Here is a 22,356-nt window from a genome sequence, read left to right as displayed (position 1 = left end):
GAAATCACTTTGCGACTCTGAGTATATTTCACTGGCGACAAGGGTGGGATCCCGCTGAGCTGACTGCCACACACAGCACCGCAGCACCGCCACCTGCCGCACCGCTGCCTCGCACCGTGTATCCAGGCTTCAGCTCCGGGACACAAGGAACTCAGAATGGCAACCGACAGCAGCTTCACACCGTTCAACCCAGCATCTGGAGACTGGGAAGCGTACACCTCCCGTTTCACCTTCCTCCTAGAAGCCAAAGGGGTCACTGATGATGAAGACGCCAAGAAGAGGGCAATATTCTTCAGCGTTTGCGGAGAGGAGACATTTGAAATCGCCCGGGCTCTCCTTGCGCCTGAAGATGTTGCTACTGTTCCATACAAAACAATAATGGAACAGCTGAAGGGGCACTTTTCGCCACAGCCCTCAGTGGTGGCTCGTCGAAATGCCTTCTACGCAAAGCGGCAAGCCCCTGGGGAAACCATAACTGGGTTTGTGACCTTGGGTGTGGGGCCAGCGCCAGGAGGCCGCATTCCAGGCAGTCAAGGACTTGCTTGTTTCAAACTCAGTCTTGGCACACTTCGACGAGAGGCTGCCGGTGGTGCTAGCATGCGACGCCTCGCCCTATGGCATTGGCGCTGTCCTGGGACACCAACTCCCAGATGGAAGAGAGGTACCGGTGGCATACTTTTCCCAGACACTCAACGCAACCAAGCGGAACTACTCACAAATCGACAAGGAGGGTCTGGCAATCGTGAAGGGAGTTAAAAAATTCCATGATTTCTTGTACAGGCGGCCCTTCACCGTGGTGACTGACCACAAACCGTTGCTTGGCTTGTTTGCCCCCGAAAAGCAGACCCCCCAAGTGCTGTCTCCTCGCGTCCTCAGGTGGTCAATTTTCCTTGCCAGCTACCAGTATGCACTGATTCACCGCCCTGGGAAGGCGATGGGCCATGCGGACGCCCTCAGCAGGCTACCACTACCGGAAACAGGCCCCGACCCAGCACCTGCACAAGAGGTTATGAGCCTGGAGCTGCTTCCCGACCGCCCCATTCAGGCATAAGAAGTTGCACACCATTCCAAGAAAGATAGGGTCATCTCCCGGGTCCTGGACTGGGTGTGGAGGGGATGGCCCAGCAGCAGCCCCGGGCCAGAATTCGCTGGCTACACAACCCGCAAACATGAACTGTCGGCCCACAAGGGGTGCCTGTTATGGGGAAGTAGGGTCGTTGTTCCCCAGCCCCTCCGCAAAAGGGTCCTCACAGCCCTACACGAGACACACCCAGGGGTAGTAAGAATGAAGGCCCTTGCCAGGAGTTATGTGTGGTGGCCGGGGATCGACGGAGAGATAGAGGCCTGGGTCAAACACTGCCAGGCCTGCCAAGAATCCCGCCCAGATCCCCCAAGGGCCCCAGTCCAGTCCTGGGAGTCCGCCCGAGCACCATGGTCACGCCTGCATGTGGACTTCGCTGGCCCCTTTCAGGGGAAAACATTCTTGATAGTGGTGGACTCCTACACCAAATGGCTGGAAGTCGCACTGGTACCATCCACTTCTACGTCTGCAGCCATCCGGGTACTACGCAGGCTGTTTGCAACCCACGGGCTCCCTGACACTCTCGTCTCAGACAACGGGACTGCATTTACGTCAGGAGAATTCCAAACCTTCACAGCGCAGAACGCCATCCGCCACATCCGTTCGGCGCCATTCCACCCTGCCACCAATGGCCAAGCAGAACGCATGGTGCGGACCACCAAGGAAACCCTTCGCCGCATGAGACAAGGGGATTGGGAGTACCGCCTTGCCACATTCCTTCTAGCATAGCACAGCACCCCCAGCTCAACGACTGGCCGGAGCCCCGCTGAACTACTAATGGGTCGGCGCCTTGCAATCAGATTGGACCGCCTTCACCCCGATAGAGCTCAGGATGAGGTAGTGGTGGGGGACGGCAGGAACCCCCGGACCTTTGAGGCCCAGGACCCAGTGTACGCAAAGAATTTTGGGGCAGGCCCTGCATGGGTACCTGCCACAGTCACGAGGGTCACTGGCCCCGTGTTGTACGAGGTGCTAACAGATGGGGGGCAATGCTGGCGCCGCCACTGCGACCAGATACGCCGACGATTCCCGGGAGAAAACCAGGAGGAGGAGGACGGGTCAGAGGAGTCCCAAGGGAACAGTGGGGCAGTGAGGCTCATAGAGCAGCAGGGGCCAGCAGGAGAGGCAGAATCAGTAAATACAGAGAGGACCCGTGAGGCCGAAAGGACACCGGAACCAGAATCACGACTGAGCGAGCCGGTTATGCCAGACCAAACAGCCCCATCACAGCCAGCATCCTTGGAACACGAGCCAGAACCTGAACCCCGGACCAGGGAACACCCCAGGCCGCAACGCACACATAGGCCGCCAGCGTACCTTGAGGACTATGAATGCGACCTCCCGGGCAGGACTGGAACTTAGAGGGGAGGGGTGTTATGTACTGAGTCGAATAGGATCCAAACTGCAGCAGTCTGATTGGTCCTAGAACAATAGGATTCAGACTGCAGCAATCTGATTGGTCCTAGAACAATGCAGCAGTATGATTGGTTGGCAGGAACCACCCAATCATGCTCCAGATTGAAGTGAATCCACAACCTGATTGGCTTACAGTAGAATTCCGGAATTAGCCAATCATGTGCAGCCCATTGTGTAAATAATGTATATAAAGCAGATACTGAGGGGACATTCATTCCTCCTCACCACTATGAGCTGAATAAAGAGCATGAAATCACTTTGCGACTCTGAGTATATTTCACTATATGAGTGTTTTGAGCTCCCATGCTGGTTCGGAGCATCCAAAACTGAGTCTGTGTGTCTACCTTGCACAACCAACAAATCAGATGAAGCTGAGGGGAAATGCTGTGGGTCGCCTTTGATTCCAAGAAAATGTGGGGTCAAGAAGCACTCCCACCAGGTCCATCCTAAGCAAGCAAACTGAAAACCCATCTACCACAGACATGATTGTCTCTCTGAGACCCTCCGAGTTTCCTAGATCAGATTTGTCAAGTAAGTTTTTGGGCAATAGAACTTGCAAGAGCAGGAGGGGAAACGGGAGCAGGGACAGTTGTGGAACAATGGAGAGCTGGGCAGAGATTGGAAGTCCCTGGATAAGGCTGGGGGCAGTTTGACTATATTTAGTCTTCTACTAAATGTATGTAGAGGGTGTATGTAGAGGGTGACTAGGGATGCACAGAACCTGCTGGAGGAATCCAGCTGGCTGTTTTCTCTTCCATTGCTTCTGTGCAGCCAATTTCCATTTTAAAAAATCCACTGTCTGAATTGAAACTTCGCTGCCATTCTATGAGCTTCCAACCTTAACCAGGTTGCCAGGTGTCTGAAGGCTTTTGTAGTCCAGGATCTAAGTGCTGGCAAAGGTTGCATTTTTTAATTCACCCGGGGAGCTGGAGAGATGAAACAGTGCCCCGAGCAATACAACAAATCACAGTGCAGTACACCAGCCTGGGAAAACAGGGCAGCAGGTGTGAGCCATTAACGTTGCCGCATCCCAGCTACCTAATTGGCCGCTCTTCTGATACTTCGGCGCAGCAGTCACATGAAGGCCCATTGTTCCTGCAGACTCGGAAAAGCATTCCCATGTTGCCATGGGAACGACGACGCATTTAAATAATTAACGCATCAATTAGCCCTATCACTGAAATGTTGTGACTCGGAACCCGTGCAAACTGCCGTGGCATCGGGACATTGGCTTACTAGAGCGAAAGTGCTACTTTACATTACACCCGCCTGGGAATAACTGTTAGTGGCATATATAACATTGCAGCACTTCAAAAGATAGAAGGGTATGGCAGAGGGAGATTGCAATTTAGTGATTACATCATTCTGTACTTTGAAATGGGCGTTTTGAATTTTAACAGAGCATTTGGCAACTTGGAAAAGACATCTCACATTCCTTTGAAAGGAAAAAGCAGGGGGTGAGCAGATGTACGGTTACTCTTTCAGAAACAGGGCAGCTGAAAATGACTGTGGCAATATAAAATCATAGAATTGAAGAGTTGGAAAATGTACCCCAAAGGCCGTCTAATCCAACTTCCTGCAATGCAGCCACCCACAGCTAAAGATTCCCTGACAGATGGCCGTCTGTTCAGAAACCTCCAGTGAAGGAGTCCGTTCTGAGGGAGTCCATTCCACTGTCAAACAGCTCTGACCGTTGGAAAGTTCTTTCGCCTTTCTTGTAATTTGAATCCATTGGTTCAAGTCCTGCCCTCCGAAACAGCTCAAAACAAACTTGCTCCATCTGACAACCCTTCAGATATTTGAAAATGGCAGTTGAATCACCTCCCATATCATCATCAAAGAAAGGCAATCGTAAGACCTTTGCTATTTTAATCTATAGTCTGTCCCATTCCAATGGCTCAGACTAAGAGACTGCCTTCTTCTTCTTCTTCTTCTTCTTCTTCTTCTTCTTCTTCTGCTGCTGCTGCTGCTGCTGCTGCTGCTGCTTTTATTATTATTGCAAAATATTCATTATTCCAATGTCCAGACATGAATGCTGTTGCTTCTCAAGGGCGCCGACTTGGTCCCCAGATTATGGGTGCCCAATGGCGCCTACAAAGTACAGTGGTACCTCGGGTTAAGAACTTAATTCGTTCCGGAGGTCCATTCTTAACCTGAAACCTGAGGTACCACTTTAGCTATTGGGGCCTCCCACTGCCGCCGCGCGATTTCTGATCTCATCCTGAAGCAAAGTTCTTAACCCAAGGTACTATTTCTGGGTTAGCGGAGTCTGTAACCTGAAGCGTCTGTAACCTGAGGTACCACTGTAATGTGACGTCATGACATCATGATGTCACATTATGTCAGAGAGCAGCAGCAGTGCTTCCGAGGCTTCGCGGGGCCTCAGAGCTCATGTCAGAGGTCTCACACATGACTTCATGAATACTGGAAGTCACATGGGAAGCCTAACACAGCCTCAGACATTGGCACCAGTGTTCCCTATGTCGTGAAAATAGCACCGTCCATGCGGAAAAGGTAAGTATCCACAGGCTTTGGGAAAAAGTAAGTTTGCAGAAGTCCAAAAATTAGAGCCAATGAGGAGAGGGTCTGCTCAGCTGACTGTAAAAGGGGAGAAATGGAAAATCAGGTGGGAGAGGGAATGGGATTGAGTATAACAGACCATAACAGAGAGACTGAAACAGTGAACACGAACACACCACAGTGCAGCACGTTAGTGCTGGTCTCATTTGTAAAGAATCCTAATCAGTAAAAGCTAAAAGTGGACAGGCTAAAACAAAGATAACTTAAAACAGCAGAGCATTAAGTTTTCCACTTGGCTGAAAACGGGAAGAGAATGAGCCTGTTGCATCTCTCAAGATCATGGGTACGAGCCCCACATTGGGCAAAAAGATTCCTGCATTGCAGGGGCTTGGAAGAAATTACCCTTGTGGTCTCTTCCACCTTCTGTGATTCTATCTCCCCAGGGACTGCATTCCATCATTTGAGTGCCAGCACCCAAAAACCCCTTGTACTTGCCCATCATATTTTCAGCAGAGATGGGACAAAGGGCAGGCCCTCTGGTTCCGCTCTCAGGGCGTGGTCATGGTCATATGGTAAACAATGGTCCTGGGGCCCTCGTCTGTCATGGACTTTTCAAAGAAGCCCTTCAGTTTGAGCCTTCAAATTGGTTACTTGGTTACAGACAGCAAACATAGCTGGCATAGGTTCAACATTCTACGGCCCAGTTCGTGAGCGACATTTTGGACAAACTGCAGCTTCTGCAGCCACACAGAACACAGAACAAAAGAGCATGAGAAGAGCCGGCTGAATCAGGCCAATGGCCTATTTATTCCAGCGTCCTGTTCTCACAATGGCCACCCAGATACCTGTGGGAAATCTTCAAGCAGGACCTGAACACAAGAACATTCTGCCCTCCTGCAGCTTCCAGCAAGTGGTATTGCAGTAGTTCAGTATGGATGTAACTAGGGCATGAATGGCAAAGGTCAGGTCCAGCTATTCTAAGTAACGCCACAGCTAGCCAAAGATGGATAAAGCCCTCCTAGCTACCTCCACAAGCATGACTATACAAACAGACATAACTAAACTAATATTATTACATATTTGATTCCAGGATGCTAAATGCGCTCCTTCTCAACCTAAGCTACTTCACAGGGTTGTTGTCGGGGAGAAGAAATGGGATATTCACTGCCTTAATATCCTTGGGGTAGGATACGAATGTAATAAATACATGAAATGGGTGCATAAGCCCAGAGTGCATTTACATATTGATAAACCACAGCTGATTATTGCATCTGAATGCAGTCAGAGTGCTCAGATGAAATGTGATGAAGAGACAGTGGGAGTAAACAGGCTTACATCTGTGCGGCTTCCACTTAGTTCAGTCTGACATTCCTGTTCAACAAAAGATGGCTACAGTACTTGAGGGTTTTCCATTTAGCAGACACTCTGGGTGTAAATGGAAAGAGTGCTTTTTCATGAAGTACAACACAATAGTTTCCTCATGGACAATTTGTACTCCCGGTACGAAAGAGCGAGTGTCACAGCTGGGTCTCTTCTTTATTTCAGTGCACTCTAAAAATGGAGAACCTGAAGAGTGCTAAACAGGTACAGCTACCTTCCCCATGCATGGATAACAGGGGACATGCAGACACACTGCCTCTTAATGACAGTACATATATGTCCTTGCAAAAATAAAAAAGTACAGGGTTTTGTTCTTGCAAAAAAAGAAAAGTGTTTTTTTTAAAAAACAACAACAATGTTTTAATTAAGCAATGTAATCTACAGGGCAAAGTACTCAACAGAACACTTGAACATTGTTCCCCCCTGTCTTATTGAATTCAGATCTGGTTAAACAGCAGGGGAATATTTGCCTTTGTAACCTGCCCTCTACTGATCTTCTCCTGCTTCCATTCTCATCCTTTTCTGCATGTTAAAAAGAAAGGCTTCCTCTCTTTTTTAGGTTGTTAACCATCAAGCAACCAGCGGAGCTTTGTGGGGTTTGTGGCACAATCAGGTTTCTGGAAATGCTTCAAATTAATACGGATAGCCATCTTATTAATGAATTGGACCCAGAATTCTTAAATGTCACTGAACTGCAACTCTCATCATCCCTGAACATAGGAACCAACTCCTAGGGGCCAAGGTCTCTTCACACACACACCCCAATAAAATACTTGAGGGGGCTGCCCCCCCCCAAGTCAATGGGCATTGCCGTTCAAATGGTGTATGCATGCCCTGTCATGTGATTGATTATGCAGGGCAGGACTTATCCCCCCAAAAAAAAAATTCAGGTTTGCACCCTTGTCCCTCGAGATCTTGTCTGGTTAATTCACTTGTAATGGTTATCATTTGTAGCAGCCAACAATTGCCTGTGAGGTGGGAACAGACTATGACCAATACATTTTCTCACACATGGGTAGGCAAACTAAGGCCTGGGGGCCAGATCCAGCCCAATCGCCTTCTAAATCCAGCCAACGGACAGTCTGGGAATCAGCATGTTTTTACATGTGTAGAATGTGCCCTTTGATTTAAAATGCATCTCTGGGTTATTCGTGGGGCATAGGAATTCTTTATTCTTCTTTTTTCAAAATATAGTCCAGCCCCCCACAAGGTCTGAGGGACAGTGGACCGGCCCCCTGCTGAAAAAGTTTGCTGATGCCTGCTCTCACATATCAGCATTCCTCAGTGGTCTCTGCCATGGGTCTCAGCTTCTCTTGAGCAACTTGACACTTTCGTTTTTGCCTTTTGCTGCTCTAATACACACTGGCCAGAAATAGGGTACCCATTTTCCATCAAGATTCTTTTTTCTAGGTTAAGCATGGCCATTCCCTTCAGTCTACCAAATAGAACTTGCTTTCTAAACCCTTTGTAATTTTTGTAGCTCTCCTCTATATTTGCTGCTGCTGTTGTTTGTTGTTGTCTTCCAAATTGTCAACATTCTTCTTGAACTGAATCACTGAATTATCTTCCTGGATTACCTAGTGTTGTTAGTAATTGTTCTCTCCAGAGAGTTATAACAGTAATGGAAACTTGTTAAATGTGCGTGGTTGATTTACTCCTCTCATTTTTAGCTATATGAAAGTCATTCTCTTTCCCTTTGAGATTATCAGTGTTAATTTCTTTGTCTTTACGCATGCAGGCACAATTCCTTCAGGAGGCATCTGCCAAGGCAAATGCAGGTGTCCAGCATTGATTTTAACATGGGGACAGATCCTGTTTTACAAAGAGGGGAGACAACAACCAGCATTGGAAGGATAAAACCGGAACTTTATAAACAGAAGTCTGTGGATTCAGAAGGCCAGAAAGAGGATGTGAAAACTTGTGGGAAACTCAACTTTACCCTTAAGTATGATTATGAAAATGAGATGCTTTTGGTTACCATTGTCAAAGCCTTGGAACTACCAGCTAAAGACTTCACTGGTACATCAGATCCCTATGTGAAAATCTACCTTCTTCCAGACAGGAAAAAAAAGTTTCAGACACGGGTCCACAGAAAGACGTTAAACCCTGTCTTCAATGAAACCTTTCAGTTTCCTGTAGCCTATGATCAACTTTGCAACAGGAAACTACATTTCAGTGTATATGATTTTGACAGATTTTCTAGACATGATATGATTGGAGAAGTCATTCTGGATAACTTTTTTGAGGTCTCCGATCTCTCTAGAGAGGCCACAGTATGGAAAGACATCCATTGTGCCACTGCAGTAAGTAGCATATCTCAAAATGTGATACGTGATATAAAAAGATCATGAATTATTGTACTTTGTAGGACAAAGATCACTTCACCAATATACTAAGATTCAGATGCATACTTTCCCCACATCAATAACTGCCAGATAGAAAGATGGTAAATATCCTGCACTTTACAGTTGGGAGGAGAATGTTCAGTCCTGTCCTATCTCAGATAAGAACGTAAGTGTCCTGCTAGTTCAGATAGTATTCTGTTTCCACAGCGGCCAACCAGATACCTTTGAGAAGCTCACAGGCAAGACATGAAAACAATTGCATTCTCCCACTCCTGTCCTCTCAGCAGCTGGTATTAAAAGGCATACTTTTTCTGATCCTCAAGGTTATCAGTTATCATACACAGTACACAGTACACAGTTATCATAACAGGCAGCCATTGATAGCCCTACCCTCATAATTTTGTCTAATCCCCCTTTGAAGCTGCCCAAGTTGGTGGCCATCACTACAAATTCCACTGCTTTAACTAAACACTGTGCGCATAAGTACTTTTGTCTATTTTACAAGAGAGGGGTTAGTTATACCTATCCACTTTCTCCACACCATGAAGAAGGATTGTGTGAAAAAGTACTTTGTTTTGTCTGTCCTGAATCTCCCAACTTTCAGACTCATTGGATGACCCCAGATTCTAGTATTATGACAGAGGGAGAAGTTGGGCCTACCAAATTTCTCCACAATATACATAATTTCATACAACCCTGAAATGGTTCCCTTTATTCACCTTTTCCCCAGCTAAGCTATAAAAAAAACTCCAACTACTGTAAGCTTTCCTCATGGAATAATTGTCCATCTCCTTGATCATTTGTCTGCACCTTTTGTAGATCCCAGTACAGATCTTTATGGGATCCATTGTTTACCTCTTTCCCACTATAAAAAAACGGTTCATCTATTCCTAATTTTTGTTTCATTACCTTTGAACCAGTCACAACCATTAAAAAATCTCCCATCATCCTTTGGCTTCTCAGCTGCATGTTGTGAAGGAGAATGGACAATGTCCATGAGAGTGTCATTGAGAATGGACAGACATGGAGTCTGTCATGAAAGAAAATGTCCTTGAGGCAGTGAAGGAGTATGATGCTCTTCACACATTGGGAGCAGGATGTGTGCAGGATGGAGATAATCTCTTTCTGATCACATTAGAAATGTCTGCCCCTGAAATCATGATTTTTAATCAATCAATTTACTATTAGATATCTAAAAAGAAAGCAATTCATTAATGTCACACTGATCTTCAAGGATGAAATAAATGGGCCACGGGTAACAACATAATACCAGGAAAAGCCATAGAATGAACCTTAAACAATTAAACAGATATACAAAAAATAGGGTTGTGTACAACTTGGTTTGACTCACAGCAGACTCACTGAAATTAATAGACCTAAGTTAGTCATGTCCATTTATTTCAATGTATGAAATATCAACAAGCCTTTTAAACAAAGATCTGTCCCAGTCTGGAATTGTTTAAAATATGTTTTAATTCTTTTAGCCCTTGTATGTTTGCTGCCCTGAGTTCCATTAATAATACAATGACATACCCTCCAACATCCTGCTGATCAAAATCAGGATGCTCGAATTTTTTTGGTCCCAAGTTCTCATGGGAGTTAGCTGACATCCCTCTTAGCAATCACTAACTGATGGCCACCTCCCTCTCCCTTCACCCTCAAATGCTGAAGGCAGTGTGTCATTTGGGGGGGGGGGAGAAAATGGTGCACCTCACCACCACCACTTTTTAAAATGACACCACCACACACATATGCCCTGAAACAACACTGTGCCTGGGGCATTCAAGGAAGCAGAGAATGACAAGTGCCAACCAGTAGCTACCAAGAGCTGCTCTTCAGTTATTAAAATAAAGTCCAGCAACATCTAGAGAGCCACAGGTTCCCAGCCACTGCTCTAAGCATCTCTGAGATACTCATCAGTGTTTCAATGAACTGAATATGGAGGAAACAGTACACAAAAAGAAGGGGATAGTTTCGTTATAGATAGCACTCCTCAAATATATAGGGGTGCCACATTGATATGCCTGTTCTAGAACATAAAAATAGGTGTCAGCCTAATGCTGTGAATTTAAGGGTCTACCCAGAAGTAAGTCTCATTTAATTCAGTGGAGGTTACTCATTTAGAGGCTAGGCTTGCAACTTTAATCCATGCCACACTGCAGCTTTCTCCATATCCTTTGATACGCCTGCGACTTAAGTAAATACTGCATCACATTAAATACTTCAGATTGCAAGGCTTTCAAATTACATCTGATGGTTCTTTAAAAATATCAAAATGGCCCACCAGCATGAAAAAAAGAGTGAGGCCATCATACCCTATACAGAGCCTCAAGGATCATCCAGTGCTTCATTTTGAGCAAGACTTTTGTCCTCTAAAATAGAACACTATCGTTAGAGACCTGCTAATACGCATGCAGCTGAACATTATTGCTGTTCTTGCCTTCTGACATTAGTACAAGTGCCTTCAGCTCTCCGAGACACACAAGGCCAATTATAGTGTGTGGCTTACTGTGGCTGTATCCTGACTTGCTGGTAATGAACTGCTTTTTAGAATTTTAAATAATAACCTTGCCGCTTTGCGGAAAAAGAAGAAGCATGGATTGAGAGCTCCAACCTTTCAGCTGGAAATGAGTTGCTGTGTGCAGCAAGCAAAGCTTTCTCTGTAGATTTAGTAACAAAGGTCAGAGTGGTTATCCAGCTAGCTCAGCCTACTCTGGATGGCACCCGGTCTCCAGGGTCTCGGGTGGAGACCTTTTATTATTTTGCACCACTTCTATATGATCCACTTAATTGGAGATGCCAGGAACCCAACCTGGCCTTTCTATAGGCAAAGCAGGCCCCCACCCCCTGATCTAAGGTTTGCAGCCTTCAAACATGTGGGCTCTACCTTGGGATTTTACTAAATCATCAACATCCAGCCCAAACCAGGTGCAAAGTAGTGGTGTAGGGGATGGGATGAGACGTACAATCAGAATTAAGGAGCAGGGTACATCCCAGCACAGCACAGAAATGTTATATTATTTGCCAAAACTGAGCTCAGAGTCATTTCACCCAAATATTCATTTCTGGTTGCACCCATGAAAACCTTTCTTTCAGTGGTCTAGCACCCCCACCCGCAGGTTCTTTTTGCAGTTGCTATTGTTAAACAACTGGAGGAAGCAGAAAGTCCTGGCCTCCCCCTGGCTAATCTCCTACAAATCACCCAAAATAGTTGACCTGCCCCTGTTCTCCAGTGCCTACCCAAGTTTCTTGTTTCATCAGGAGCAGTTTCCTCCTTTCAGTGGCAACCCCAGGACTTTGGAGGCATTCAGGCTTCTTGCCATCAGTGGAATCCATGAACTCCTAGCTGATCAACACAAGATCAAGAATCAGGGCATGCTGATAGACTCAGCCCTGATGTTCACCACATCTGTTGCCCCTTGCTCCACCCACCACTGGCGTGGAGGTCCCCCCGTCCAGAAGGTTGCCCATGAAGGAATGTGTCCCTCAAGCTGGAAAAGGTGGCCCATTCCTGTTATAAAATATGTTTTTGTTTGTGCTTGTTTTTTTCAGGAAAGCATAGATTTGGGGGAGATCATGTTTTCCCTTTGTTATTTGCCAACAGCAGGGAGGATGACCCTCACAGTCATCAAATGCAGAAATCTTAAAGCTATGGACATCACTGGCTCATCAGGTAAGTGCAATGTTCCTTTTCGCTTAGCTTCACCTGTGGGTGGTGATGACTCTCTGGGGAAGGGCTCTTACCTTCAGGATTTCAGGGCATTTGATCTTGAGTTCACAGACGAGGAGAATTCAACAATACGTGGATCTCTTATATTTCTTTCCTTCACTTTTGAAAACAAAAAGCAAAACAATAGACAGTCTGAGTGGAAGCAACTGCTTAGACCTCTCCTTTCCTGTCAGTTCTCAACACCCACAGCTCAAAATTGCCTCCCCCAAGCTGCTTTTTCTTGAGCAGGGGAAAAGATTCAAGGGAGAGAGAGGAATTCTGTATCTTCCCATGATTGATTGATTGATTGATTGATTGATTGAGGAAGATTACTCTGAGCTGGAAAAAGTACTCGGGGACACCCTTCTTCTGCCCAGATGAAACCTTCCCTCTGTTTGCTTTGGGTTTAAACAATGTGTGAGACTCTGTGTCATTTTAGCTTCCAGATAACAAACAAAGGAATACCATCATGTGCTTTATTTCCTCATTCCAAGACCTTGACATATTCCTGATAAATGTCACTTAGTGCACTACAAACGCCATTAGCAATGTTCTTAACTTGTGACAGCTTCTGTGCATTTTGCAGCTGCTTTAGGATGCAATTCTATACATACATATATACATACATACATACATACATACATACATAGAAGTATGTTCTGTTTAGTTTGCTGAATTAGTTTGCTATCCATGCTTCCATTTGTTCCGTGTTTTCTTCGGCTTGTCTTGGTGCAGATTAGTACATGTTTTGTCTGGGATTCTGAGTCCTAATGCCACACCTTGCTCTGCAGTGGCATAGCATGGGTTGCCATCACCCAGGGTGGGGCAAGTGTTGCGGGGGGGAGCACACAGAGACCACAAAGGGTGAACAGAGCCTGGGAGGCACTTTCTCGCCTTCCTCTTCCTCCCTCCTCAGTGGGTGGCAGTGGTGGCACATTCTCCCTTCCTTCCTCTCAGACAGGCTGGCTGGCACACAGGTGGCAGTGGTGAGGCACAGGGGTGGGGCCACACTGGCAGGCACTCAGACTGGCAGAGCTCGGGGCTGCCCTCAGGCAACCCGCTGTTGCCCACCCACCCTGGCCCCCCTTCTGTTGTTGCCATGGTAGCTGCCTGCTGCTGCATCTCAGCCTTCTTTTCCTGGGGGTTGCCCTGCTGGTGCCTCCCACCACTCCTCTGCATCTAGCCAGTCTATGACAGTACCAAGAATTCAGTTTGCTTGGGGGGAGCTTATATGAAGTTGCACCACACAGTCATTATCACACCCATTCCAGTGCATTTTCCCATCACTCTTTATTGCAAAAAAAAAAGTCCAATTTTTCAAGGAGGTGGTCTCACAAAAGCACCAAATCCGCTTTTTATTAAGCCACTGGAACTTGCAGGGATGTGACTGAATCCCAGCCAAAAACAGTGACAATCTGCACCCCAAATGACATTGCATCTGGTTTGGCATGTTGGGCTTTTCACCGCCCTGAATAAATGGGTGTCATTTCTGGATACAAGGACATAAGGCAAGCCTGCTGGATCAGCCAATGATCCTATTCTCACAGTGGCCAACCAGATACTTGTGGGAAGCCTGCAAGCCGGACATGAGCATAAGAGCACTTTGCCCACCTGTGATTCCCAGCAACTGATATCCAGAGGCATAATGTCTCTGACAAGGAAGAGAGAACATAGCTATCATGGCTAGCAGCCACTGTTGAGCACATCATCTAGTGTACATTGGTGATAGGAGACAGGCTTTGCGTGCAGAAGGTACCAGACTTAATTCATGGTGTCTCCTGCTCAGACTGGGAAGGATCCCTGCTTGAAACCCTGGAGAGCCACTGCCAGTTGGTATCAACAGAACTAGATAGACCAATGTCTTGACTCCATATAGGGCAGCTTCCTCTGTATTTGTGGTGGAACCAAACCTTCTACTGTACATGAGAACTGTTGATGTCCTCCTACCCGGTTGTGTTGACCTCCGTTCCTGTTATCTCAGATCCATACGTCAAAGTGTCCCTGATGTGCGATGGTCGGCGCCTGAAAAAAAGAAAAACAACTACAAAGAAAAACACTCTCAATCCAGTATACAGTGAGGCCATCGTTTTTGACATCCCTCCAGAGAATGTGGACCAAGTCAGCCTCTCCATCGCCGTTATGGACTATGACCGGTATGCTGCATTTTTCTCTTTTTTGATTTTTTTTGGGGGAGGGAGATTCAAGAAGAGCAGGTGCTATAGTAATCTGTTGTTGTTGTTGTTGTTGTTGTTGTTGTTGTAAGAATAATAATGACAGGTGTTATCTTTATACTGACCTAAAGCAGGGACTTGCTGGGTATACAAGGTATAAGGCAGTCTGTCAAGTAAACTGCTCCTGAGCTGTAGACAGTTTTGCATGTACCAAAACCTTGTATTTTGCCCAATAGCAGATTGGTAGCCTAGGCAAGCCCAACAAGCAAGGTGTTATATAGTATGTTGGCAGTAGTTTACCCCCACAAGCAACCTAGTCACCATATTCTGCACCAATCCAGACCCTCCAAGTGTCCCTAGTTTCCAGGGACGTCCCTGATTTAGAGAAGCTGTCTTGGTTTCTGATTTGATCCCGGAATGTCCCACTTTTCCTTAGGATGTCTCTATTTTCATTGGAGAAATGTTGGGGGGTATGGAGTTATCCGACCCCCGAGCCATCTGAAGGCAATCCTGTATAGGGATTTTTTTAAAAAAAAATGCTTAATGTTCTGTTATGTTTCTATATATGTTAGAAGCTGCCCAGAGTGGCAGGGGCAACCCAGTAAGATGTGTGGGGTATAAATAGTAAAATTATAATTATGGAATAGGACGTCCCTATTTTCATTGGAGAAATGTTGGAGTGTATGCCACTCTTTGGACCAACCTCAAGGATAGACCCACAGAGAGCTCATGGCAGCCTTATATATATGATAAGTAAAGAAATAATGGTAAGTAGGTAGACACTTTCACAATAGGTTAAAAACTGAGAAATAAACAACTTTCTGGCTTTTAGAAGACATCTGAAGGCAGCCCTCTTTAAGGAAGTTTTAATGTTTGATGTTTTATCATGATTTTAATATTCTGTTGGGAGCCACCCAGAGTGGCTGGGGAGGCCTAGCCAGATGGGCGGGGTATAAATAAATAAATTATTATTATTATTATTATTATTATTATTATTATTATTATTATTATTCTACCAAACTGCTGCTGTGCAGGCTTCCTTCAGAATCCTGAATATTAAGGATCAATATTAATTATTAATTTCTTTACCTTTCCTTACTAAATGTAAAATAGATTTAGCTCTCGGGGCTAATGGTGCTTTTCACCAAAAATAATAAATGTTAAAGGGGCACATTTGAAAGTGTGCCGGGCAGTATAGAACATAAAATCCACTGTTGTCAAGATACCTACAGAGCATGATGGATAGACGGAGATGTGTTCATGCTGACACTTTGCTGAAGCAGAACAGGTGGCAGTGGGTGCATCATTACAGCGCAATTGGAATGACTGTTTGTTTGGTTGATTAAAATTTAGTACTGTGTCTGCTTTTCACCACCATCAACACAATGGGATATACACGTATACTCAGAAGTGTGCCCCATAGAATTCAATGGGGCATACTGCAAGGTAAGTGTATACAAGGTTGCATGCGGCCTTAATCTTCCCAATAATTTATATATATATAATGTTCCTGGTGCTTTGGGGTGTAAATATCTAGCTTTTCCTGTCGCAGAATGTGGCTCCTCTCCCTATCATTTGCATTATTTGTGGACGCATGGCATTGTAGATAACCTTTGGACGTTCTGTTCTCCACCTTTAATCCTAGAGTGGGACACAATGAGGTGATTGGAGTATGTAGGGCTGGACTTGACGCTGAAGGCCTTGGAAGAGACCACTGGAATGAAATGCTGGCGTACCCCCGCAAGCCAATAACCCACTGGCATCCCTTGGTAGAGGTAAGAGGACTAAAGCATCTCTTCAGCAGCCTACTCCTCATTGTCACTATTTTATGTAATACCTTCTTCACAAATTTGTTGTTGTTTAGTCATTTAGTCGTGTCCGACTCTTCGTGACTCCATGGACCAGAGCACGCCAGGCACTCCTGTCTTCCACTGCCTCCCGCAGTTTGGTCAAACTCATGCTGGTAGCTTCGAGAACACTGTCCAACCATCTTGTCCTCTGCCGTCCCCTTCTCCTTGTGCCCTCCATCTTTCCCAACATCAGGGTCTTTTCCAGGGAGTCTTCTCTTCTCATGAGGTGGCCAAAGTATTGGAGCCTCAGCTTCAGGATCTGTCCTTCCAGTGAGCACTCAGGGCTGATTTCCTTAAGAATGGAGAGGTTTGATCTTCTTGCAGTCCACGGGACTCTCAAGAGTCTCCTCCAGCACCATAATTCAAAAGCATCAATTCTTCGGCGATCAGCCTTCTTTATGGTCCAGCTCTCACTTCCATACATCACTACTGGGAAAACCATAGCTTTAACTATATGGACCTTTGTTGGTAAGGTGATGTCTCTGCTTTTTTCTTCACAAATAGGTCTCTCTATTTCATGAGGCAGCATTTTTGTCAAATAGAAATGTGAAGGGAGACCAAAAAAAAGAGGTTAAGTGCAGAACAACGTACGAAAGAAGATGCTAAAAATCTTTTCCACCAAACAAAGCTCAGAAGCTCTGTTTTGTATTAGGCATTTCATTAAATTATTTGAAAAAGCCTGTAGAAGAGAATGCAAGTTCAATTTTTCGATGGCTTTCTTTTACATTCTATGCCACCTGTTAACAACATTCATACTGGTGTATTTCAGACAAAAACAAAACCAGAAAATCTGGGACTGAATTCTCTGCTGTTTCTTTTCCCTTCTTTTCTAAAAAAAAAAAAAATGCTGAATAGGATCAGAATTACAGGAAAGTTTTTGAAAACACTTTATCAATGCAAACACCATTTCCCCCAAATTAAATGCAATTGCTCTGTTGGGAGAGGCATATAGCATTAACCCCACTGTAGCATGGACTAAAATGAGGAGAAAAAATATTACTGGATGCTTCTAAAATGTATGCAGGAGTGAAATCCAACTTTAATCCCAAAAGACAATGTAAACATGTAAAAAGACTATAAATAAAATGGCCAAGATACAATAATATGCACCCACATCTATCCAGGATAATGCCTGAACATCAAACTGATGTGACAAGCAATAAATTGATAATGTTTGAGACCAAACACACTGCAACCCAGTGAGTCTTCTTCATTGGTCAAGACATTTTTAACACAAAATTTGCCACACACACAAAAATAGCCACTTGGCTAATCTTTATAGATGATGAGGTGAACTAACCACACGTAACTGCAAAATTGCTATGCACACCTTGGGCTCATGAATATAGAAGATGGTACTTTTGTAAAGATGCCCAGGGCATCCTCCAGATCTCCAGTTTTAGATGTCAGCTCCACGACCAGTCTTCTCTGACCCCACGATAATGCACCATTTAATATTCAAATCCAGTAAATATATCTTCTTTTTGGACCAACAGACGCTTCTAGAAGACTCTCCAGTGCTCTCTCATGTTGAACAATTGGCAATAATTCAATCTGGATTAAATCTGGTGCCACAAGATGTGGTGGTGGCCTCTATCTTAGATGACTTTAGAGAGGAATTAGATATCTTCATGGGGTAAGATGGGTCTGTCAATGGCTGTTGATCACAATGGTAAGGTGGAACTAGTAGTCCTTTGAATGCTAGTAGCTGGGGAGAAAAGTGGGGGGAGGGCTCTTGTGGACTTCTGTGAGGAAACTGGTTGGCCATTATAAGAAACAGGATGCTGGACTTGATGGACCTGTGGATGCAACAGGACTCTTCTTAAAATATTCTATTTCTTCTAGTTGCCAGGCCGAGCAACCAGTTTTGACAGTCAAGGATCTTGCTCATCACCAAAACCACCACTTACACCCTAGCTTGAACAGTGGATTCTTGATGACCAGCTTCACAACAAGCTCACCATGTCTATACGCTACAAAAGGTTTGGGTCTAGCTGATGACCTGCAATCAGATTTTTGCATTTTGATCCATTGTATTTCTACTGCATAATAATACCATTAATTCTCATTCTTAACTTACCTTTCACTTGAATACTTGTTAAAGATGTCATGAAAAGACATCATTTCTTTCTTTGTTTGAACAAGGCATTCAGAAGGACACAAGTATAGGTGGGTTTAAGGTCTTGAACGCAACATAATGCTCATGATAGCACAAATTGTGTCAACATAAAGCTTTCTGTTGTACTTTCCTTTCTTGTGAACTCGCCTCTAAGTGGTGACAATTTTATATATTACATAGAGGCAAAAACAGGTTTGCCACTGGGTGAATCTTGTATTGGGAACTGCAGTCTATCACAGCTCCCTAATGAGTGTGCCAAACAGTCATACAGTATTTTTACATGTACACTAGTATTTCTTAAAATCCGCCCCCTTTCTGAATGTACTGTACATTCTGTGGTCCCAATACAGAGTGGGATTCAAAGAGCCTCCTTGAGGAAGTTCACATGAGCATCAGCACTTCCAAGAATCACCAATCTGCCCCCCACTGCAGTCTCCTTCCAATTGTGCTCAGGAAGCTGGGGTGCATACCAACACTGAATGAGGGTTGTATCCAATATAGTGCTAAAGTCACTTTGCGGTATATTTGTTCCACTGGTGAAATGTTTGGCACAAAATAAATGCAGTTGCACCAAAAACTACATAAACAGGTTGCTGGTAACTTCTCTGTAAAATAGATTGTGCAATCGGTTGTGCAATGAGTTTCCTTGAGCTCAACAGTTGGGTTTGATTCCCCTGTTGTGTAATGTGAAAACTCGCCCACCTGCTAGTGCATGAGCCCTTGCCCTAATACACAGAGAACATTGGATGCAGCCCCTGTTCTCCACTGGGTTGTCCCTGTTTGCTGGGTTGAATCTGGGCCTGAGAGCCAGAAGAATGCCAGCCGTGCAACTGAGGTGCAGAGCTGCAAGGGAAGATTTAGTGTCGACAAGAGCTTTTCCCCTTCTCTCCCTCGTGCAACCCAGCTGGAAAGGTTGGTCTGCTCCCTAGTTAGCCATTCAGCCAAGGAAAACAGGAGCTGCTTAGCCACGGATGGCCATCTGGCAACCCCCATCTGCTCCTGTGATTTCTCACACCCTTTCCCCAAAGTTTAAGAAATGCTGGTGTACGCCATGATGTCTTATGTGTAAATGTGAAACTGAAATGTGTAAAGTAACTTGTGTTTGGGCCCAGTGTGTGCTGTGTTATTAAATGCACCTTTGCATTTAAAGTGTGTAGGCTTGGGGGGGGGGGGGGCTTTTTAAAAAATGCAGCCCCTGAGGATGGTTCTGATAAGTATTGGGATTGTAGCAACCGGGGAAGAGGAGTTCTATCCCTCTTCCCTACTGTGGTCCTGTCAAAGATTATTTCTCTGGATCTTCTATTTGCATTAGGAAATCCCCAATAATTATCAGCCCAACAATCCCTGCTTGCTTTAACACACACACACACACACACACACACACACACAAAGATGCATTAACCATCGCACCAAGTTTGGCCTTTAATTTGGCACTTTAGCCTCTAGGGTTTTGATATAGCTTTGCTTTGCTATATCAAAGGGGCAACTCTTTGACACTTTATTGTATTTCAGCTTAACTTCATTGATGTGATTGGCCTGGAGGATTCATAATCAGACATTTGGATGCAACAAGAGCTTAGCATAAGCATTTATGAAGCTACAGTGTGAATTCCGGTCACCAGAAGTTGGGGCACACAGATGTTCAGACAACCAGAAATGTAAAGCCTTCAAAGAGTAGCACATTTGGGAGGGGGCAGGGAGAGAAAGAAAAGAAAAGAAAGTGGCCATCCATTGAGGAAGGCAAAAAGTCTTTCAAAATGGGATGCAGATTCTGGGATGCAGATTCAGTGTTGTAAGTTGGAGGGCTAAAATCTGTTTTGCTTCAATGTAGCAGGAAGTCAGCAAGCCAAACTTTGTTGTCTCCTAAATTTGAAATTAAAAAGTTGAAGCTTGTGGAGCTCTGTTCTCCTGTGTTAGTTTATGATGGCTTAAAACATTCTTATGCTGACTGCTGACAGCATTCCACACAAGCACACCAGTCATTGCAATAGATGTGTGGAAAGGTCAGTGAATCCTTATATTCAGGAGAAGCATTGAAAGAAGCTCCAAAATTAAAACATTTGTGCAGACGAAACTCACCAGAGCCTGCTGTTTGTGAAACTCTAAACTCTTGTGCCTCGCTTCAGGTGTGATAGTGATTTATCTCCATGCAGGAAAAATGTCAGGCATGAAGCAGCCCTCTTTCAGAGCTGGTCTTGCCATGAAATAGAAAGAAGTAGACAAGTGCAGAGCTTGATATAAAGGTGATGGATTAGTGTGAGGACTTTAGGTTGATTCTTCTTTCTGCAAATCAATTGCCTAAATTGATTTGGCCCTTTTGCTGATCACATTTATTTGCCAAATGTCCAATTTAAAATCTATGTATGGGGTTAATTTCCAGCTTCCATTATTTTCAACACCAATCATGGTACAGTCAACTTGCAACTTATGCACATTTAACTTGGCTAGGAAAAATAAAAATTTAACTGGGGGCGAGGAACTATCACAATCCCACCCACCATTTGCATGCACATTGGGAAAGTATTTGGAGGTGCTGGGAGAGTGTGTTTTGACTATCCATGATTTTGGCTTTACAAGCTATCCCCGGAACATAACCCCTGCATAAGTTGCGAGTCAACTGTATACACAGTGGTTTGGATCCAGGCTGAAGCCCTATTTAGGCGTTAGAAGTGCCCATGTTTGAAGAGTACATGGAGGGGGAGTCCCTGGTCCCAATATCTGCTCTAAGCCTTTGTGAATTTGCAAGGGATATTCCAAATACATTCAGCAATACGTGTTTAGATATTTCTCTGCAGTTGCGACCCTGGATTATGCAGAACCTGAAACTGCCAGGATGATTTTAAGCATGTTTTCATCTCCTTCAGACCTTCATGCTTAATGCACAGAGGTTAGGAGTGATGGTGACATTGGGGGCAGGACCAACATGTGCAGCCTTGCTTCCCAAGCACCCACCCCCAATGTCCTTTGAACACAAAAAGTGACTATGCCTGAATGGGGCTTAAGTTAGTCACACATCGGTCCCAACAACATGAAATCAAATGTGGAACATTAGTCATGACTAATGTATAGGACTGAGATCAACAGCACTCCAGATTCTACCCATAGTATGCACAGTTGCACCTTAGATATGTCTGTTATCACTTTAATGAACCAAATTGGCTTTTTTTTTAAAGGACATTTGGGTGTTTAAAGTTATACTCTACTGGTGGATATGACTGATAACTAATGGTGGTGGTGGGCAATTCTGTAGAGCAGGTGTGAGGAATTTGTGGTGCACTTGTTGGACTCCCATAGATCCCTGGTGTTTGGGGCCCTAGCCCATGATGGCTGGGGCTGATGGGAGTTGGAGTCCAAGGGCCACAGGTTCCCTATCCCTGCTGCAGTGGTCCAAGGTCCAAGTAAGCCTCCTTCCCTTTCTACCCCAACTGTTTCATAAAGTAGGCCGCAAGTAAACCTGCCCTCCTGCTCTGCTGTTGCTGCTTCCCTCTCTCCCTCCTTCTATCCCTCTTCCCCGCTTTTAATTTTAGGACAGGAAATAACACAACTTTGATTGTTTTAGGCAGCATTCACAGGTCATGTGAAGGACAGGCTAAAATAAAGATGGAGGGAAACAAGGTGGTTTGGTATCATCTCCTTTTGCCGCCATCTCTCCTGTTTCTATCACATGGAAGGGGAAGAACAGGTGGATAAGTTGCTTCAAAACTACCACACATAGACTTTCCAACCAGTAGCAGTAACCCAGATATTATCTGGGGTTTTCTTCAA

The 22,356-nt window shown here is 44.9% G+C and overlaps 1 protein-coding gene across 2 annotated transcripts in view; it reads left to right on the top strand.

The window, feature by feature from the left end:
- The window catches only part of SYT10 (synaptotagmin 10), a 44,855-nt gene extending 22,928 nt beyond the window's left edge, over positions 1 to 21,927 (top strand). For both annotated transcript variants that reach the window (XM_079992721.1, XM_079992720.1), the window contains exons 3-7: positions 8,136 to 8,700; positions 12,295 to 12,415; positions 14,433 to 14,604; positions 16,268 to 16,397; positions 18,318 to 21,927. In XM_079992721.1, coding sequence (XP_079848847.1) covers positions 8,136 to 8,700; positions 12,295 to 12,415; positions 14,433 to 14,604; positions 16,268 to 16,397; positions 18,318 to 18,389 — 1,060 coding nt within the window. In that variant the 3' untranslated portion in view covers positions 18,390 to 21,927. The remainder of the gene's footprint in view (positions 1 to 8,135; positions 8,701 to 12,294; positions 12,416 to 14,432; positions 14,605 to 16,267; positions 16,398 to 18,317) is intronic.
- The last annotated feature ends 429 nt before the right edge of the window (positions 21,928 to 22,356 follow it).

Source organism: Podarcis cretensis (genome assembly GCF_951804945.1).
Source record: "Podarcis cretensis genome assembly, chromosome: 10".
Taxonomy (NCBI): domain Eukaryota; kingdom Metazoa; phylum Chordata; class Lepidosauria; order Squamata; family Lacertidae; genus Podarcis; species Podarcis cretensis.
The sequence above is the reverse complement of the archived record's forward strand: the minus strand, read 5'-3'. Positions and strand labels throughout refer to the sequence as shown.